General features: G+C 39.9%; 2 protein-coding genes across 5 annotated transcripts in view; both read right to left on the bottom strand.

Annotated features, from left to right (window-relative positions):
• Positions 1-22,500, bottom strand: part of LOC123498903 (neurensin-1-like) — a 379,401-nt gene that overhangs the window by 212,635 nt on the left and 144,266 nt on the right. The gene's annotated exons all lie outside the window — the stretch shown is intronic.
• LOC123498525 lies at positions 3,276-8,719 on the bottom strand. Its single transcript, XM_045245700.1, has 4 exons — positions 8,518-8,719; positions 8,242-8,386; positions 6,960-7,908; positions 3,276-4,001 (listed from the first exon to the last, which is right to left on the bottom strand). Exons 1-4 carry the CDS (start codon positions 8,717-8,719, stop codon positions 3,276-3,278), a joined length of 2,022 nt encoding a protein of 673 aa, XP_045101635.1.

Here is a 22,500-nt window from a genome sequence, read left to right as displayed (position 1 = left end):
ATGGTAATGGTGGTTGTGGTGGTAGTGGTGGTGGTGATGGTAGTGGCGGTTGTGGTGCTGTGGTGGTGGTGATGGTAGTGGGGTGTGGTGGTAGAGGTGGTGGTGGTGGTGGTTGCGGTGGAGTGAATGGAAATGGGTGGTGGTAGTGGAAATTGGTCAGTGGAAGTGGGTGAAAGTGGAAATGGGAGAGTGGAAATGGGTGATGATGAAAATGGGTGGTGTTGGAAACCAGTGATGGTGGAAATAGACGAAGTTATTATTTTTTTAATTTAAAAGACAACTTTTTAATTTGAAGTTTAATTTTTTTAATTTGAAAGTCAGTTTTTTTTATTTGAAAGTCAGTTTTTTTAAATTTGAAAATCAGCTTTTTTTAATTTGAAAGTCAGTTTTTTAAATTTGAAAGTCAACTTTTTTTAATTTTAAATTCAGTTTCTTCTATTTCAGTTTTTTTTTTTTTTTATTAAAATCCGTTGTTTTATTTGAAGTTCAGTTTTTTTTATTTGAAAGTTAAAAGGTGTAGAATGCCTAGTGACACGCTGGTGACTCAACCATAAAACCATCTGACTCCTTAAAGAACTTGGGTGTCTTCTTTAATAAACACATGGGGTACTACAAATAAGTCACAGCTAAAAAGAGTCCAGAAATTGTATAACTTCTCTGCTAAAGTGGCTCTGGGAGGAAGATCATGCTTCCCCTATCCTAGAGGAACTAAAATGGCTAAACATAACCAAAACAATTCAATATGAACATTGTATATTCATGCACAACATAGTATCACATAGATATCCTAACTGGTTATTCAAATTAATCAGAGAAACACAAGGCAACAAAATAATTTCAACACACCAAGAGCTAACACTTCCTACGGCCAGAAATCACTGTTTATTAAGGGACCACGAATAGTTTCGGAAGTTCGTTGCAAGTTGCAATCGTGTTATTCTAAGTGAAGACTTATTCTTACTGCAGGTAATATATTATACGGTATTGTATTTTCTAATTTTAATTCATCTAAGATTAATTACACCACTTTTCAAGATTGCTCATAATGTCACACAAATTCAATCAATGCCCTTAGAAATGTTAAGCTCATCTCCATTAATCCTTATCTCCGTAAATCCTTCATCAATGTTAATCACATACAATAAAACCACAAAACCTTGGTGCCAATTTCACAGCTGATGCATCTCAATATCAACTCAATGCTTGACTTCTATAAATGCCCATATAATGTATACACCACAATATATCATATGTAATTATCTCCTCAATATTATATATCTTAATGCATCAACTGTGGAATTGCACTACACATACATAAAATCTTAATATAACATCCTAATAAATACACATCCTATATTTGTTTCCTCCTTTCACTTCAATGACATAAACATTGTCTTAGACTGCATTAACAACTATAGAGCTTTACTCACTAATACAAGAAAGAGTCTGTCCATGACTCGAATGTTTCTTCTCCTCCTCTCGGCCACTGCCTTCTGCTTTCTCCTCTCGTTTCTGCCAAGATTCTCGATCTATCTCCTCTTGCGGGTTTCTGCTTATTTTAAATACTCAAGGTTTCGTACCTTTTCTCCACGCCCATTTTACCATCTACCATTCAGAGATCAGACATGTGGAGGTCCACGTGTGACAATGTAAGGACGAGAACACATACGAAGGTAATGTAGAAACAACCTTAAACGTAGTAGAAACAACCTTAAACGTAGTATACACAACATTGCCTTACTGGTGTTTCATAGGCTCAACTTTTCCCTAGTCTCATAGCACGTTCCCCATTGGTCTAAACATGAAATACTGCTTGTTCATTGGCCATTTAAAACCACCCATCCTGTTCAACTACACGTGGGGAAACACGTCTTGACTATACCACTCTCCAACGTCGTAACCAGAGTATTTTGTTTTGAGTGTTTGTTTGGGTCTGCGTAATATCTGATGTCTGGCTTCCCTCTCTTGTTTATGTTAGGCCTCTCACTCTCGTGTTCAGTTCACAGTAGGGTCCCTTGTACAATTCTCCCGTAGACGTAATTATTTACATCCTTGTGCCACTGCTGCATCACGCTATGTCCCACCAGGCTGTGGCATGCCAGGGTATGACATACCCCCATCCTTAGTAGCGCGTCCCGGCGCGAACTGCTAGTGGTGAGGGCATGCGTGATATGCGGTGTCCTCTGGATTGAGCTGGCGTTGTGTGCTGACAGTCACCTGGGCTGGCGCAGCCTGTGCCAAGCCAAGGAGTGCACAGGGTCGGTAGATGCGGTAGGCCACCAGGCCGGCCGCGATGACCCCAATAGGCAATAGGATCCAGAGCCAGTCCTTCCAGTTGTGCCAGTCGAGTGCCGTAGGAGGGGACTGTTTCGCCAGCGGCTGCATATGTGCAATATATTTTGGGACAGACCAGGGCTCAAGACCAAAACTGTCGGGAATGCTGATATTAGTGGTATTCACAATAACAGAATGTTCCCAGGATGAGAAGGCAATGGGAGTAGTAAGGGGATAAGGTTGAATAACCATAGGAGCTTCAGCAATATAATGAGAGGAAGCAGGGGAGAGAAAATGTATCACTATGTATAGAACAACCCTGACTCACTTTCAGAAGGCCAGTACCATTAATAATGTGTCTAGTAGTAGGAATGGAGGAGTTGTTACAATTCACAGTAATATCTAGTGGTTTGCTTGTGGCATAATTCCACCCAGATGGCTGATCAACAAAAATAGGCTTGAAAGACTTCACAATCAGCGTGTTACATATATCAGAGACAGAAGGCTTGTGCAGAAAAATAGCAACCTCACAACAATCAGTGTTAGTGGAATATATAGGTTGGTTGGGAGGACATATCAATATATCATCAGACATCCTACAATCATCAAAATCATCAGTCAAAAAAATTGATTTCTTGCCTTGTTAATCACTAAATATTTCCTTGAAGGTTGATGCATTAAAAAAGCATCTGATTTAGAAATAGGAAAGGAAGGAGGTCATCCTGAAGACATCAAAGGTGTCAGCTGGAATTCCTCGCAAAGGAACGAGTAAGTAGAAGCTCAAGTCATGTAATGCAGTCTTATGGATTACACGAATAGCAGCTCTGTGTAATCCTAAATATTCTGGTTTAGGAGGAAACAATAACTCATGTTTAACTGATATCTCATCTAAAAGTTGTAGTAAAATGCATTTGTCACAATATTAGGAGAAATATGGGTTTCCATCATACTTTGTAATCCTATCTTAAAATTAATATGATCAGCTGCAATGGATGTCAAGGCTAGCTGGATATGCAGTAAAATCTCCAGTGAAAGAATGGATTTTCATTATTTTCTATATGTTTTTCCATCTTAGTCATAAGGGTCTTAGTAACACGGGTAGCAGTTTCTAGTTTTTCCAATGTTTGATGAACATTTGTTAGTTCATTGAGAGTGACATTGATAACATGGGAATGAACATTGAGGAGTTTTCTTTCCTCTTCTGTGAAGGAGTCTAACGATTGTAATCTTTTATGAATAATATCAACTTGATCTTGTGTAGCAGTCCCAAATAATGTGTTTGCAAAAGATCCTATAAAATTTATTGCTCCCCTTTTTTTCCTTCTAGGTTGAGGAATGTCATTGGCCACAATATGCATTAGGAAATCCTGCATTGAAGCATGCAAATTTTTTAATCTTTCTTGAAAAGCCAGGATATGCTGAGAAATCAAAGAGGTAAACAAGATAAAATCATCTCCCTCAATTTCATCTAAATTATATATCATATTCTGATTGATGATAAGATCATCTCCTGCAATTTTATCTAAATTATATATTATATTCTGAGTGATATTGATGGCTTTTTTAATTGGCTCATAGATATCCTCCAATTTCAACAAAAAAGGCACCACATAAGCTTGTCCAGTTACAAGTAGTTGATGGTCTTGGGAGAAACTCATCCCTTGTTGAGGAGGTGAGCTTTGGGGTACATCCCAGGCTTGAACGTATCCCATGCATAGCCCCACAGTCTGCAAAGGAACATTTCATTTTATTTTATTTTATTTATTTTCTTTTACCATATTCTAAGGGCTTATGCATTACAAACGGAAGATTCGGCACACTTGTCCTCGACCGTAAACTGTATGGGACTGACGTGGTAGCTTCACCTTGATATTCTTCTTGCAAATTCTCAGTTACATTATGAATTTCCTCATCAACACCATGACTCGCTTCTGATAGTGAATTGTCATCCGATTCTGAATCTACACAGTGCTCTACATCCCCTGAGAACACTGGAAAAGGATCTAGTGTCTGCAATGTCAACTTGGTTTCCCCTTGTTTCACCTGGCTCGTGTACCGGATATGCTCGTCTGACATTCGGGTTCATCTGAGGGGTAGCATTGTCTTCATGGATAATTCTTATTCTGTCAGTGTGTAATGTTGTCATCTTACCATTTCTAATGTTTCTTAATTTGACCACTACATCACTCACCTTTTCTGTCACTCTATAAGGACCTGTATATGCGGGTTGCAACTTTGCGGGGGTTCCTGCAGTGGGTACTCGGCGGACATATACTCTATCTCCAACTTGAATAGTCTTTATCCTTGCCTTCTTACATTGAGCCTTTTCATTTATTCCCTTAGCTTCTTCTAAATATTGCTGACACCTAGCATATACCCTATTTGCTTTTGTTGCCATCTCCTGCTTAAAATCATCAACATTATACCAAACTTGTTCCTCTTTCATCATTTCAAATGGGATGGTTGGATCTCTGAGATACATGAGATAAAAAGGACTTTCTTTTATACTTGTGTGGTAAGCACTATTATATGCAAATGTAGCTATTGGGAGCATTGTATCCCAGATATTCATATTATCTTGCACCAAAGTGCGCAGTATGTTAATCAAGGTTGCATTTGATCTTTCAACTATCCCATTTGCTTGAGGATGGTAAGCTGTAGTTTTGCTATGTCGGAAATGCAGTAACTCAGTTAATCCCTGTAATATAGAATTGACAAATTCCCTACCTTGGTCTGTCACTAACATCTCAGGTATACCATGTTTACAAATCACTTCATCAAAAAAATATTCTAGCAACTTCTGCGGCCGACTTGGTTTTCAGTGGTTTTGTAATCAAATATCTAGTAAGCACATCTATCACAACAAGACAATACATATATCCATTATCCGATCTACCCATGGGACCAACAATATCCATATGTATGCGCTGGAAAGGTCTCTCAACATCCGGGTATCTTCTCAGTGGTGCTGGGGCGTCCCCCGACCTCTTAAGCCTACGACAGATGAGACAAGACCTGCAATATCTTTCAATGTCCTCCTTCATTTTTGGCCAATATGCAAATTTCTGACACCTACTTAAGGTAACGGATGGCCCACCATGCCCCGCGGTTGGCAAAGAGTGGCCGAGGTGTACAGCAGTGTGCACAAACTGTTCGGGTACTAATATCTGACGCGTCATTTCTCCATATGTGTTGTGACTTACTCTGTAAAGCATATTATTGTCTAGAGACAATTCTGATATCTTTAACTTCTTATACCTCTTATCAATATTGTGCTTACTTAATTTTCCTTTTATTTCTTGCTCAGTTAAATTCTCTCTCATTAACTTCTTCAATAAGCCATAAAATTCATGGTTATCTTGTGACCTTATTAATTCCTTCAGATTCCAATCCACCATATTTTCTTCTGTGTTTTCTGTTATTGCTAACAAATGTTCATTTCCTTCATTTATTTCCACTTCCCTCAACCTGGATAAATGATCTGCTACCTTGTTAGCTTTTCCAGGAATATATTCCACCTTAATATCAAACTCTGCAACAGCTAATTGCCACCGAACTATCCTGCTATTTGCATTTGAGGTGGTCAACAACCATACTAATGGTCTGTGATCTGTGAGAATATAAATAGGGTAACCCAGGCACAAATCTCTGTTTACCTTAAGCCCATATACAATTGCCAGAGCCTCTCTTTCAATAGTACTATAATTAAGTTCAGCCTTGTTCAGTTTCCTGCTAAAAAATGATAAGGGTCTTAGGTTATTCATGCTATCCCTTTGTTGTATTAATCCCCCGATGGCAAAGCTCGAAGCATCCGTCGTTAAAAGAACGGCTTTGAGAAGTCTGGAAATTTCAAAACAACATTTTGTGTTAATTCTTGCTTCAAGGTCTTAAAAGCCCTATCAGCTTCTTCATTCCACATTATGTGGTTATTGTTCTTCTTTCCAGTCACCATTCCTGCTGTTAGTTTAGTTAAGGGAGCAGCTATCTCAGCATAGTTTCTCACAAACTTCCTATAGTAGTTAGCCATTCCAATGAAGGACTGTAATTCTTTCACTGTTGTGGGGCTGGCATGTTCTTAATAACTTCAATTTTGCTAGGCTGTGTTTTCAACCCTTCGGCTGATATAATATGTCCTAGATAATTTACACTATCCTTAAAGAAATTACATTTTTTCAGGTTTACTTTCAACTGAGCATCTTGCAAGCGTAGAAGAACCCTCTCCAAATTCTTTACATGATTTTCTAGATCTGTTCCTTGAACTATGATATCATCAATATAAACAAAAGTATCAGATCCTGTCAATCCAGCCAATACCTGATTAATAATTCTACAGAATGCCGCAGGAGAATCCTTTAAACCCATAGGTAGCACATTATGTTCATATAATCCATTTGGTGTTGCAAATGCAGTCCAGGGCTTGCTTTCTTCATTTAACTGTATTTGATGGTAACCTTGTTTCAAGTCAAGGCATGAAAACATCTTTCCTTTTCCCAAGTTATGCAAAATGTTATTCACATTAGGTAATGGGTAAGAATCATTCAGCACATGCTGATTTAAATTCCTGAAATCTACACACAATCTAATTTTTCCATCCTTTTCACTATGGGAACAACTGGGGAGATAAATGCTGATCTGGATGGTCTAATAATACCCTGGCTCTCCATTACTTTAATTTGTTCAGCTACCTTATCATAAAAACAAGCTGGGATGGGATAAGGTTTCTTGGACGTAGGTCTGGACTGTAACTGAATGGTGTGGTAGAAAAAGGGTGATATACTTGGAATGTCGTCATCACTAGCAAAGACAGAGGAGTATTTAACAACTAATTCTTTCAATATTTGATTTTTCCTTGTTCCCTCAGGATACATGTGATTAATGATTTCTGAAAAGGCCTTCATTTTGTCTGTTTCATTTTCTTCTGTCACACCATTCACTGTATATTCATCACTCCCGCTTGGCAGAACCTCACTCTGACATGACTGTAAGTAGCCTAATGTTTTCCCTGGCTCTAACGGCACATGTTCACTCGAGAAATTTATATACCTCACCACAAACCTAGATTTCTTCTTCTCCATGTCATTTTCTAATTTCACTAAACCTGGACATAAAAACTGAGACCCTATAACTCCTTTAACTGGCTCGAATATAGCGATATCACTATCCACTAACTTTGTTTCTAAGGTCACATAACTCACTCGTACTCCTTGTAATATTGATGTCTGAGCTACTGAGCATTTATAACTGGGATTATCCTTTGATTCATTTGTTACTGCTTCCTTTTCACTTCTCTCAGTTATCATGATGGCATGCATCATGGGTATTTCTACAATAACAATTCTCCTTCCTTCAATATATAATTGCAGAGGTTTGGTATTTAGATTCACATTATATCTTTTCATAAAGTCAAAACCTATTATTATCTGTGATGGCAAGGCTCTATCTTCACTGATCACAAAATCATGTGTGTATATCTTACCTCCAATTGTCAAAGTTAGCTTAGTCTTTCCTGAAGTCAACATTTCATCTCCACTCGCATTGCGAATTACCTTATTTGTTGGAGTAATGTGTTTCTTTCTAAGTTTGTCTACAACGTCACGCGATACAAGAGATACCCCTGCCCCGTGTCCATCAAGGCTAATACACTCTCATTTTCAATCTGAACTTCAATAGAAACATTTCCCGTGTCACTATTCACCGCTGTGATTACCACCGATTCATGTGGTTGCGTTGGTGGTAAATTGGCGTTTTTTTTGTGTTTGATATGTGGTGTACCTACGTGAGTTGTTCATGCAGTCCTTACTCGCATGCCCTTGTACCCCGCAGGTGAAACAAGTTACCGTGGGCCTCGCCCTTGGTGGTATTGGTGGTAATTTCACTGTGCACTGACTCGCGAAATGTCCCCACTTGTGACATCTAAAGCATTCTATGGTTCTACAATTTTGAATGGTGTGGTTATTTCGCCCACACCTCTGACAATGTATATTTCTGACATTCTGAGGGCGATACATCGTGTGATCTGTAGTAACAGCATTCACTGTCACTGCGTTTACTGGGACAACCCTATTTTCTTTGCGTACTGCAGCGTCGTGTAGCTGAAGGCTGGGGTGTGACGCTACATATTTGAGAGCTTTTTGTATACTAATAAAGGCTTTTTCATATCTGCATCAGCAAGGATATAAGAAAAATCCTTAGGCAAGGCATTCACAATGATGGAGACAAATATATCATTATATACTTCCTTACCTGTGGGTTTCATGCTTTCTAATTTTGCCACAATCCCTTCTACTCTGATATAGAGCTCTGTTATGGTTTCTCTGGGCTGTCGAGTTACTGATGACAATTCACTGATCAGGCTTGGAAGCGATCTATCCTCTGGATAAATATCAAGGAATGCTTTTCTCACATCATCCCAATCATTTTTATGTTGCGTTGCACAGTGTGTCATATGAGTATATGCACTGTCTAATGCATATTGCTTGGCCAACTCTATCCTCCCTTCGTCTGTCCAGTTTGTCATTGTTCTATTTTCTAAATCCTTTATCCATGCGTGAGCGCTGGCGATACATTTTACATTTGGTACCGACGGGCTTCTTTCTTCACCTCCACAAAAATATGGTAACCCAATTACCTTGGAAAAATTATCCCTTGCATTGTCAGTGATCGCTTCCGCAATTTCCCCGTACTGATGCAAGCCGGTTTGGGGAAAACGGAGATGTAGGGGTGACTGCGCCATTCTAGAGGTTGTGACGGCTGGCTGCTGATTCGCTTTACCGTTAAGCGATACCGAGCGCTGACGTAATTTATGAACTATATGTTTCATCTACAATTAAGCAACATTAAAAAGTTCTCAATATTTACTCGTTAACATCCGCTACATCCGTGACATCCAATGCACTTGATCGAAATTTTAATTGTCTTCACTCTCAACTATACGCCTGCAACGATTGCAATTGCAATAATATCAATAATATCCCACCGCTGCCACCAGTTTCGGAAGTTCGTTGCAAGTTGCAATCGTGTTATTCTAAGTGAAGACTTATTCTTACTGCAGGTAATATATTATACGGTATTGTATTTTCTAATTTTAATTCATCTAAGATTAATTACACCACTTTTCAAGATTGCTCATAATGTCACACAAATTCAATCAATGCCCTTAGAAATGTTAAGCTCATCTCCATTAATCCTTATCTCCGTAAATCCTTCATCAATGTTAATCACATACAATAAAACCACAAAACCTTGGTGCCAATTTCACAGCTGATGCATCTCAATATCAACTCAATGCTTGACTTCTATAAATGCCCATATAATGTATACACCACAATATATCATATGTAATTATCTCCTCAATATTATATATCTTAATGCATCAACTGTGGGAATTGCACTACACATACATAAAATCTTAATATAACATCCTAATAAATACACATCCTATATTTGTTTCCTCCTTTCACTTCAATGACATAAACATTGTCTTAGACTGCATTAACAACTATAGAGCTTTACTCACTAATACAAGAAAGAGTCTGTCCATGACTCGAATGTTTCTTCTCCTCCTCTCGGCCACTGCCTTCTGCTTTCTCCTCTCGTTTCTGCCAAGATTCTCGATCTATATCCTCTTGCGGGTTTCTGCTTATTTTAAATACTCAAGGTTTCGTACCTTTTCTCCACGCCCATTTTACCATCTACCATTCAGAGATCAGACATGTGGAGGTCCACGTGTGACAATGTAAGGACGAGAACACATACGAAGGTAATGTAGAAACAACCTTAAACGTAGTAGAAACAACCTTAAACGTAGTATACACAACATTGCCTTACTGGTGTTTCATAGGCTCAACTTTTCCCTAGTCTCATAGCACGCTCCCCATTGGTCTAAACATGAAATACTGCTTGTTCATTGGCCATTTAAAACCACCCATCCTGTTCAACTACACGTGGGAAACACGTCTTGACTATACCACTCTCCAACGTCGTAACCAGAGTATTTTGTTTTGAGTGTTTGTTTGGGTCTGCGTAATATCTGATGTCTGGCTTCCCTCTCTTGTTTATGTTAGGCCTCTCACTCTCGTGTTCAGTTCACAGTAGGGTCCCTTGTACAATTCTCCCGTAGACGTAATTATTTACATCCTTGTGCCACTGCTGCATCACGCTATGTCCCACCAGGCTGTGGCATGCCAGGGTATGACACTGGGCGGGATGGGAATCACCTCCCTAAGAAATTAGCGACTGTGGAGAACCTCAACTCCCTCAAGCTCACCAGGTCCCTCACAGAAGATCATTGCTCAGGACGCACATGGTGAAATAGCCCAAAGTGCAGTCACTGAGCAAAGACGAATTATATCTAGAGACAGGCAACAACATCAACGAAACTGTCTCGAAGACCTGATAAACATCCTGCCTGCAACCACAGTGAGAAAAATCCTCACTGCACAGGAAACGGGAGCCTCTAACTGGCTAACGTCACTGCCCATTGAGCGAAGGGCTTCAGCCTCAACAAACAAGAATTTGTCGACGCCATTGCTCTGAGGTACGGCTGGCCGGTGGAAGGACTCCCCAGTACCTGTGTGTGTAGTTCCCCCAATGACGTCAACCACACCATGACGTGCAAAACGGGGATTCGTATGTATCAGGCACGATGAGGTGAGAGATCTGACCGCCAGGATGCTCAGGAGGTGTGCCACGATGTCTCAGTAGTAGTAGTAGTAGTAGTAGTAGTAGTAGTAGTAGTAGTAGTAGTAGTAGTAGTTGTTGTTGTTGTTCTTGTTCTTGTTTTGTATTAGTAGTAGTAGTAGTACTTGTTGTTGTTGTTGTTGCTGTTGTTTTAGTAGTAGTAAAAGTAGTAGCAGTAGTAGTAGTAGTAGTTGCTGTTGTTGTTGTTGCTGTTGTTGTAGTAGTAGTAGTAGTAGTAGTAGTAGTAGTAGTAGTAGTTGTTGTTGTTGTTGTTGTTGTTGTTGTTGTTGTTGTTGTTGTTGTTGTTGTTGTTGTTGTTGTTGTTGTTGTTATTATTGTTTTTGTATTAGTATTACTATTAGTATTAGTATTAGTGTTAGTAGTAGTAGTAGCAGGAAGAGCAATAGAAAATACAGCATTAGTAGTAGTAGTAGTAGTAGTAGTAGTAGTAGTAGTAGTAGTAGTAGTAGTAGTAGTAGTAGTAGTAGTAGTAGTAGTAGTAGTAGTAGTAGTAGTAGTAGTAGTAGTAGTAGCAACCCTCTTAAATAATATATTTCTTTAGGTATATAAGATGAATCCCATAGCTGTTGTAGTCTGGTTGGCTAACGACCGCATTATTACTGAATTATATGGAGAGATTACAAGAGTAATATGTAAATAGAAATATAGAGATAGGGAGAGAGGGAGAGATAGATATAGTTACGTTACCAAGGAGAAGGGAGGGTTCCCGGAGGCGGCCTCACACCCAAGGAATGCCCGCCTTTGTCGAGTTCTCTAATCTCACCTACTACTACTGCTACTTTTACTAGTACGACTAATATTACTATTTGTACTCCATGACTGAGACTCACTTAACAGTCCACAGTTTGATGTAATTACCGCTGTGCGAATAAACATTCACATTGGAATCAGCAACAATACTTCTTATTGAACTTGTGATGTATTCAAATATATGTTGTCTTCTTTACCTTAGAAGCAAGGCTGGCAGTACGGTACGGTACGTAATAAATATCGTGATTCCGCATGCTCAAAAATACCGTACCGTAATTTCGTACCGTAACCAAAAAACCGTACCGTACTAGTACGAAAAGATAAATTTCGTACCGTAATTTCGTACCCAATATCGTACCAATGCCATAAGCTACATCTCTAAAATTAACCAATTTTATGAAGTACTTGTGGAAACACTTCCTTATTAAGACTGAAGATTAAGTTCATACAACTGTTTTAGTTTTCTTGTTAGTGAACATACCTTTTAAATATAGTACGTATATTTATCACTGTAAATATAGTAGGTATTAGAACTGGAACTTTTTACTGTTAGTGAAAAGTTCCAGTTCTAATAGGTGCGGTAGTATGAACTTACATAATATGTCTTAGAATCAACTAAAGATTATCTTGGGCGAACTATTTCATTTTATAGGAAGAGGAATATATATCATATAAACAAAAACATTAAATTTCACATGATGTAGAAAACTTAAACCTCATTTGTTTGTGGTTTTAAATTAAAAATAATTTGAAACTTACTTATCCTTTGATTATTTATTAAGGGCCCACTGAAACATTTCACATACAAGAGAGAGTGTTTATTCCAAACTGATGATAAGAAACACGAAAATGAAAAAAAAAAAAGTTGATTGTTGGCTGTTGCGTGCTGCATGGCATTGCATGGTCACCGAATATGCCATCAGTGTAGCAACTTCTTAAGTGTTGCACCGTAAAAACATTATAGATTCAATTATATCTTCTTTCAGCCCTAGCCTCAGTTCATCTAGGATATACCTTAAACCTGAAAAGGTACGCTCTACACTGACTTGGGAGACAGGAAGAGCCAATGCAACTTCTGCAAGTCTCTTTAGATCCTGATGTGGATGGCATTGCCACCACTGAAAATATCTTCATTTCTGTCCACCCTCTTACAGTTGTCAAAGTTGTTTACTGCTTGCCTAATGCCATCCATATCAGTCTTATCTCGCTCACCACACTCTTCATTGTTCTTGTCACTTGCAATCAGAAGCTGATCAATCACATCAATTGTTGTACTTTCGTCTTCATGCAGACAGTGTTCTTTATTATCAGTCTCTTCCATTTCCTTGCTCTTGTTGGTTTCTTTCTCAGATTCCAACATTAACATTCTCTTCCACAATTCATATAGATGTTGTTGAGCTACTATCTTCTGTGGTTGCCTAAGAAGACACTGAAATCTGGGATCTAAGTATATAGCAGAAAGAAGTGCTCCATTATTAAGGAGTGCCTCCTCTCTTTTCCATAGCTTGAAGTACTGCAAGTGAAGTGACTGTTGCTTCCTTGGAGAGAAGAACCTTGCACTTCATCCATTCCCCCAAGAATTGCCCAGCAACGAGATTTCTGAGTTGCAGAGTCTTTGTTGTTTCATAGATAGGCTTAAGACTGTGTAGCACATCCATGATAATTTCCCATTCGTTTTCTAGCAGAAGGAGCGACTCATTAGCCAAAGCTATTTGATCCAAAATGGTTTGCCGGCAACCACACTCTCTAGCATATCGTATGTGGATCCCCAACGAGTATCACAGTCCAATTTTGGCAAAGCTTTTCTGTTCTGTTTGAAGATAAGTCGCATGTTCTGTGTGTGTGTCTTGTTTACGACTTTACGCACTGCCCTAGAACCTTCTTTATTCGAGTATTAGAGCTGATGACATCATGCACACACAGTTGAAGTGTGTGAACTGCACACCTTACAGAAATCACACCTTCTGCTGCAGTTTTTATTCCACTTAGAGTCTCATTTAATTCACTCACCCTACTTATCTCTTCCTCACTCAAGTTATCCACTTCATCATCATACTCATCACTTCCATAGCTCTCTTCAGTATCCTCAGGTGTTTGTCTTGTATTTTCTCGCATGATCTTTGCTGCCTTTATTACATTTGAGCCATTGTCGGTCGTTAAGGTATATATTTGCTGTTCCTCTATCCCTAGTTTCTGCAATGAAGAAAGTAACATTGCACGGATTTCTCTACCAGTTGCTCGTTCTGTCATCTCCTTCACGGTAGCAGTAATAAGTTTCAAGTTTCCATTGACGACGGCTTGGAAATTAACACCTATGAAGTGGCGCCCTCGTCGTGTACATAGATCTTGTTTTCACACAAACCATGCGCTGACTAAACTCAGCTCTCAGGTCAATAATTTTTTTCATCTGCGGCTTTCATTGTTAGCGATCGCACTGCTTTCCGATTCAGTGAGATACCTAACTTACATATAATTGGGAGCAATCATTTTGGAGATCCCAGACTTTTCGAAGACAGACAAGGGCAGCCCATTCACTGTTACAGCTTCAACAGCTAAATTCTGGATATCCTCTTTGCTAACATTTATCTCAACATTATGTAATTTGGGTGTCTTTGAACTTGAAGAGGATTCTCCAACTGTACTGAAAAAATGAGTTATGTGCCCAGACTCTTCAAGCTTTCTTTTCTTTGCTTGCTTTTCTTCTGCTTCATCAATTGCCGGGTTGTATTCTTCCAAATGTTTCCTTTTCAGGTGATCAATAAGAGGCTTTTGCATGAAGGGGTCTTTTATGTTTGGAGGTCGCCACTAATTTCTAACCAAATTTTCATCATTAGTACAGTTTTTGGTGCTGAATACGAATATGACATTCATTTTCTCGAGAAATGAAAGACAGTGGGTATTCGGTGGTGTTTTCCTACAAACACCACTGAATACCCATTGTTGTGGCAGCATTCTTCCTTTTCATACTTTCGTTTGCTGAAGCAAGTCTCGTCAATTTCAACTCTCATTCCCGGTCCCCCGATAGGCGTAGTGGCAGCGAGTAGAGATGAGGCACTTATCTGAAAAGGTTAGGTTAGGTTAGGGTTGGGTTTAGGTTAGGTTAGGTTAGGTAAGGTAAGGTAAGGTAAGGTAAGGTTAAGGTTAAGGTTAGGTTAGGTTAGGTTAGGTTAGGTTCACTCACCTCTCTTAGGTAATTGTTGAAATCAACAGTAGTAGCGCGACATATCCTCAATTCGTCCTTACAGTATTCAATACTGGAATACTCTTTTGCCCAGGAATAAATGAAGACGATGATTTTCTTCAATGGAATGGTACTGCCATCAAGCCAAGTGTTTTTTCTCACTGAAACTTTATCACGGCAAGCTCTCTTGTAACACATCCACGATACACTTTCGTTTGGCTTTTTAATTATCATTTGATGTTTCTTTTTACACCTTTTCTCTTTTTCTATGATGTTAAAGTTCTGCAGAAATTTAACAGCGTCTTCTTCGGTCAAAATATTGGTAAATAACCACTGCAAGTTGTAGTTCACATCCATCTTGTCCACGGTCGTCTCAAACGTGCCGCGTGACACCCGACTGTGTATTGTTGCGCCCGTTAATTACTACTGCATGAATTAATGCGCGTCGCAAGGTAGTGCGCATTATATCCTTTTTTTGTGTAACTATCTTTCATTTCTCGAGAAAATGAATGTCATATTCGTATTCAGCACCAAAAACTGTATTAATGATGAAAATTTGGTTAAAAATTAGTGGCGACCTTCAAACATAAAAGATCCGCATGAAGGCCACTTCCTGATTTTGGTGCATATGTGTATTCACATCCATCAAGCTTGCATGCAGCTGTTTTTTTGGTGCAGGTAAAATACTGGTTACCTATGAATTCTCGATGGCGACCCATGTTCTGGAAATCCTGTAAAGATAATGACTATTGCACTAACTCTTGGGTGGGTAAACAAGTTAAGACTATGCAATTTTCCAATTTTCTTTATCGGAGTGACTATAGCTTATTTATTAGTTAGAAATAATCCATACGCACGAAATGTAAAAGCTGTAGAGAGTTACTGATAGACACATTTTTTACCCTTTAAAGTTAGTAACAGATAATTTCAGCTGTATACAGATGTCTGATGTATGGTAACCAAAATAAAATAAATGACAAGATTATTGAGGTCATGTACAGTGGCAGATGTATTTCCATATAGGGTGACACACAGATTATAAAAATAAAAAAAATCATATGTACTTTGTTTGCATATACTCTTTATAAAAGTGTTACTGGTTACTTGGAATCAGAATGTGCTTCGTATTCTTTCTATTAATAATATAAAACTCACCGCTGCAGAAAAGAAAACACTAAATGTTTACCTAAATTAAGCATGAAACGCGTCTATTTATAGAAACTATTAACCACGACTGTACTTGACCGGGGAGGTGAGTGCGCAGCGCCTTCCTTCTTCCCCAGGGGAGCAAGGCAGGCGTGTATGCGCCTCCTTACTCCCCTGGGAGAGATGGGGAGGTGAGTGCACAGCACCTCCCTTCTCTCCCCACCCTGGCTGACACTGGCAACTGACCCTGGCATCTCTTAAGGACCACACTTCTGACTGACTCTGGCAACCGACCCTGGCACCTGACTGACTGTGTGTGTGTGTGTGTGTGTGTGTGTGTGTGTGTGTGTGTGAGAGAGAGAGAGAGAGAGAGAGAGAGAGAGAGAGAGAGAGAGAGAGAGAGAGAGAGAGAGAGAGAGAGAGAGAGAGAGAGAGAGAGAGAGAGAGAGAGAGAGAGAGAGAGAGAGAGAGAGAGAGAGAGAGAGAGAGAGAGAGAGAGAGAGAGAGAGAGAGAGAGAGAGAGAGAGAGAGAGAGAGAGAGAGAGAGAGAGAGAGAGAGAGAGAGAGAGAGAGAGAGAGAGAGAGAGAGAGAGAGAGAGAGAGAGAGAGAGAGAGAGAGAGAGAGAGAGAGAGAGAGAGAGAGAGAGAGAGAGAGAGAGAGAGAGAGAGAGAGAGAGAGAGAGAGAGAGAGAGAGAGAGAGAGAGAGAGAGAGAGAGAGAGAGAGAGAGAGAGAGAGAGAGAGAGAGAGAGAGAGAGAGAGAGAGAGAGAGAGAGAGAGAGAGAGAGAGAGAGAGAGAGAGAGAGAGAGAGAGAGAGAGAGAGAGAGAGAGAGAGAGAGAGAGAGAGAGAGAGAGAGAGAGAGAGAGAGAGAGAGAGAGAGAGAGAGAGAGAGAGAGAGAGAGAGAGAGAGAGAGAGAGAGAGAGAGAGAGAGAGAGAGAGAGAGAGAGAGAGAGAGAGAGAGAGAGAGAGAGAGAGAGAGAGAGAGAGAGAGAGAGAGAGAGAGAGAGAGAGAGAGAGAGAGAGAGAGAGAGAGAGAGAGAGAGAGAGAGAGAGAGAGAGAGAGAGAGAGAGAGAGAGAGAGAGAGAGAGAGAGAGAGAGAGAGAGAGAGAGAGAGAGAGAGAGAGAGAGAGAGAGAGAGAGAGAGAGAGAGAGAGAGAGAGAGAGAGAGAGAGAGAGAGAAAAACTCAAAGAAAGAGATTAAAAACAGTAAATTAAATTTCTAAAGCAATAAATTTACGGAAGGACATAAAAACTAATAAGTAAAACTATAAAATAAAAAATAAGTATAAGCAAGAAGATAAACAGATATTAGAATGCAAGAGGAAGATGATGGTGCAGCATGTGATCCCTGAGGCTTCTTCTAAATGTGTGGACATTTGTTATATCTTTAACTTCTTGAGGCAAGGCGTTCCATATTCGTGGCCCTTTAATAAACATTGATTTCTGGCCGTAGTCAGTGTTAGCTCTTGGTGTGTAGAAATTATTTTGTTGCCTCGTGTTTCTCTGATTAATTTGAATAACCAGTTAGGATATCTATGTGATACTATGTTGTGCATGAATATACAATGTTCATATTGAATTGTTTTGGTTATGTTTAGCCATTTTAGTTCCTCTAGGATAGGGGAAGCATGATCTTCCTCCCACAGCCACTTTAGCAGAGAAGTTATACAATTTCTGGACTCTTTTTAGCTGTGACTTATTTGTAGTACCCCATATCAATTCAAAAGACTGAGAACAAGTGTTTGAATAACAATCTTTCTGGCCTTACTACTGAAAAACGCTTTTATTCTATTGATGAACATCAAAACGCCAAAGGCTTTCTTAGTCATTTCTGTTATGTGTGTGTCGAACAGCATGTGTTTATCAAAGAAGACACCCAAGTTCTTTAAGGAGTCAGATGGTTTTATGGTTGAGTCACCAGCGTGTATTATAGTGTCACTAGGCATTCTACACCTTTTAACTTTCAAATAAAAAAAAAAAACTGAACTTCAAATTAAAAAACTGACTTTCAAATAAAAAAAACTGACTTTCAAATAAAAAAAACTGACTTTCAAATTTGAAAAAACTGACTTTCAAATAAAAAAAAAAAATTAAACTTCAAATTAAAAAAGTTGACTTTCAAATTATAAAAAAAATTAATTTCATCTATTTCCACCATCACTGGTTTCCAAGAACACCCATTTTCACCATCACTCATTTCCACTCTCCATTTTCACTTTCACTTATTTCCAATGGCCCATTTCCACTACCAAAACACATTTCCATTCACCCATTTTCACTGATCCAACTCCACCATCACCTATTTCCACCATCACCCATTTCCACCACTACCCATTTCCACTCACCCATTTCCACTCACCCATTTCCTCCACTACCCATTTCCACCATCACCAATTTCTACTCAACCATTACCACAAACACACTCTCCTGACCTCACTCGGGTCGAAGTGTGACCTTGTGCGCTCTCAGGCAGCCACGGCCAGCCTGTTGGCCTCCCCCCCTTCCCCTTTGTATAAGTTATTAATAGGTTAATTTGTGCTCGCCCTAGTGTTATAATACAAACAATTTTGGATATTATAAGTGAGTGCACGTCTGGACAAACAGTGAAATGAGTGCTGCAGTGCTAAGCTACGGACGCGATGCCCTTATGCGCCGTAGACGTGAGGCTGGGTACCCTCCATCAGAGGTCATTCAACGCCTCAAAAACTTACATTTATTTCGGAATCGTGGATCTAAGGGAGGAAGGAGTGTGGTGCGTCCCATTAAAGTGATCACGTCTTCCGTAAGGAAGGGCGGAAGGTTGAGGAGAGGAATACAAACACTTCAATTTCCGCGCGTGTGGTATAGTCTTCCCTCTCTCCTCCTTTCTAACGTGACATCACTGGTGAACAAGATGGACGACTTGATAGTGTCAGTGAGATCTAACTGTGCAGACATTGTGGCGATCACGGAGGCGTGGCAGATAACTCCTGAGGTGCTCTACGGGTGAGATTTCCTGCTGCCAAGCTGGTAATCTGTGGTGACTTCAACCGCTTGGATATCAGTGAAATCCTGCACCAGCTACACCTCACCCAGGTCGTGGACTTCCCCACCCACCACCAGTCCACCCTCGACCTTATCATGACAGACCTGAGCCAGCAGTACTCGCCTCCCAAGCCACTCCCCCCCATGGGACGCAGCACCCACCTCTCCATCCTGTGGACACCCACCCCACCACCTCGGTTCCCAGGTCAACTGTCACCAGATCCCACAGGCCCATGCCTGACTCCGCCATGAGGGAATTTGGGCAGTGGCTGACACATCACCCGTGGACCGAGGTACTGGAGGAGGAAGACGTCCACACAAAATGGCGGAACTACTTCACCACCACAACGGAAGCGTTCCACCACTACTTTCCCACCAAGGACATCACAGTGGACCCATCTGATGCCCCTTGGATGACGCCCTGCATCAAACGACTCCTTCGTCAGCGTGACAGGGCTTTCCACTCTAGCCCTGACCAGTACAGGAGTTTAAGGAACAGAGTTATCAGGAAATTAAAAAGCCAAGGCAAGTTACTACCCAGACAAAATTCACCATCTCAAGCTTACTAACAACAGACAGTGGTACGACAAGATTAAGTCTTTGTGTGGTTTACAAAAACAAGCCTCTTCTCTTCCCTGTGTTTCACACCTTTCACCTGACAGCGCGGCCGAAGAGATTAACGGTCACTTCGCTGCGATCTGTCAGACACTCCTTCCCCTTCACTCCACTACTCTCCCAGTCTACCTCCTGCCTCCTCCCTCCACCCCTGTCCAGGAGGTTGATGTTTACAGGAAGCTTCTTAAATTTAAACTAAACAGATCCACCACTCCCACTGACCTCCCATCAAAATTTACAGAGAATTTGCCCCAGAACTTGCCACACCCTTTGCTCTATCATCAATGCCTCCTTTCTCAACATTCCTGCCCCGATGACTGGAAGACATCTTACGTCACCCTCCCCAAAATTTCTAATCCACAGTCACTGAATGATCTAAGACCAGTCGCCATCACCCCTATACCCAGCCTTATCTGTGAAGATTTTGTGTTCGACTGGGCGTATAACAAAATTTGTAACTCTATTGACACACAACAATTTGGCAATATTAAATCCACCTCCACATCTCACTACCTTGTCAGCTTCCTGGAATTCGTCCACAGCCACCTGGACAAACGCAACACTTCTCTAGCTATTGCTTTTGTGGACTCCAGAAAGGCCTTTGATCTTGTTGATCACACTGTTGTGATAAATAAAGCCATCACTCTGGGTCTCTCTCCTACCTGATAGCGTGGCTGGCAGACTTCCTCACGGGAAGGCGTCAGGCCGTTCGTTATCAGGCTCTGTCTCCTCTTTCCAACAGCTCACATGCGGGGTCCCTCAGGGGACCAAGATGGGTCCACTGTGTTTCCTCATCCTTATCAACGATGCTCTCGTCCACACCCCCCACCGCTGGAAGTATGTGGACGACTGCACCGTGGGCGTACCCGTCAACAACACCAACCCAGACTTCTCAGCACTGCAGTCCACTCTAAACCAACTACAGACGTGGACGGAGGACAACAAAATGACCATCAACCACACCAAGACCGTGGTGATGCACATTTGTACCTCCACAGCAGCAGTCCCCTCCCCAGCTTTCTGTGGGCCCTCACTCCTCCAGGTGGTCCGCAGCACCAAGCTTCTAGGTGTCTTGGTTGATGATCAATTATCATGGAAGCAGCATGTTTCCAACATCATCAGGTCAGCCTCATATAAAATCTATTTACTGCGCCGACTCAGGTCCCTGGGAGCACCGGCAGATGAGCTGAGGGGAGTGTACCTCACCTTTATACTCCCTAAGCTCATGTACGCCGCCACAGCGACAACAGCTGGAGAGGGTTCAGAGGAGGGCGTTCAGGGTCATCCTTGGGCCTGCCTACAGGTCCTACGAGGACGCCCTGACCTGCATGAGTCTGCCGAGGCTGGCCACAAGACACCAGGAAGCCTTGGAAAAATTTGGGGAAGGACTGCTGCGTCATCCACGTCTCCGCCACCTGCTATCCCCCGACGTGCCTCCCCCTGCTCCCACCACCCGACACCATAATCGCGTGGCGCCCTTGAGAGCACCGCGCACTGATCGGTACCGACTTAGCGCGATGCCCACTATTGTGCGAGCCTTAAATAAATAAGTGAATTCTAGGTTAAGTTTATCCATAGTTAGGTTAAGCATTTTTAGTTCATTGTGGTAATGTTGTACATTTTCAGTGTAATTTTTTACATTGCCTAACTAATAAACCGTTTATTATTATTATTATTATTATTATTTATCACCACATCCATCACCACCACCACCACCACCACCACCACCACCGCAACCACCACCACCACCACCACTACCACCACAACCACAACTACCATCACCACCACCACTACCACCACAACCGCCACTTCCATCACCACCACCACTACCACCACAACCACCACTACCATAACCACCACCACTACCACCACAACCACCATTACCATCACCACTACCCACCACCACAACCACCACTATCACCACAACCATCACCACCACCACAACCATCACCACCACCACAACCATCACTATCACCACAACCACCACTACCATCACCACCACCACTACCACCATAACCAAAACTACTATCACCACTACCACTACCACAACTACCACCACTACCACCACAACCACCACTGTCACCACTACTATCACTATCACCACTACCATCACCACCACCCCTACCACCAAAACCACAAACTATCACCACAACCACCACCAACACCACTAACATTATATTATTATTATTATTATTATTATTATTATTATTATTATTATTATTATTATTATTATTATTATTATTATTATTATTATTATTATTATTATTATTATCATTATTATAATAAATATTAATAATAAAATAATAATAATAATAATAATAATAATAATAATAATAATAATAATAATAATAATAATAATAATAATAATAATAATAATAATAATAATAATAAAATAATAATAATAATAATAATAATAATAATAATAATAATAATAATAATAATAATATTAATAATAATAATAATAATAATAATAATAATAATAATAATAATAATAATAATAATAATAATAATATTAATAATAATAATAATAATAATAATAATAATAATAATAATAATAATAATAATAATAATAATAATAATAATAATAATAATAATAATAATAATAATAATAATAATAATAATAATAATAATAATAATAATAATAATAATAATAATAATAATAATAATAATAATAATAATAATAATAATAATAATAATAATAATAATAATAATAATAATAATAATAATAATATTAATAATAATAATAATAATAATAATAATAATAATAATAATAATAATAATAATAATAATAAAATAATAATAATAAT

This window comes from Portunus trituberculatus, chromosome 48 (genome assembly GCF_017591435.1).
Source record: "Portunus trituberculatus isolate SZX2019 chromosome 48, ASM1759143v1, whole genome shotgun sequence".
In the NCBI taxonomy this organism is placed as follows: Eukaryota; Metazoa; Arthropoda; class Malacostraca; order Decapoda; family Portunidae; genus Portunus; species Portunus trituberculatus.
Note: the sequence above shows the minus strand (reverse complement) of the source record. Positions and strands in the feature narration are given on the sequence as shown.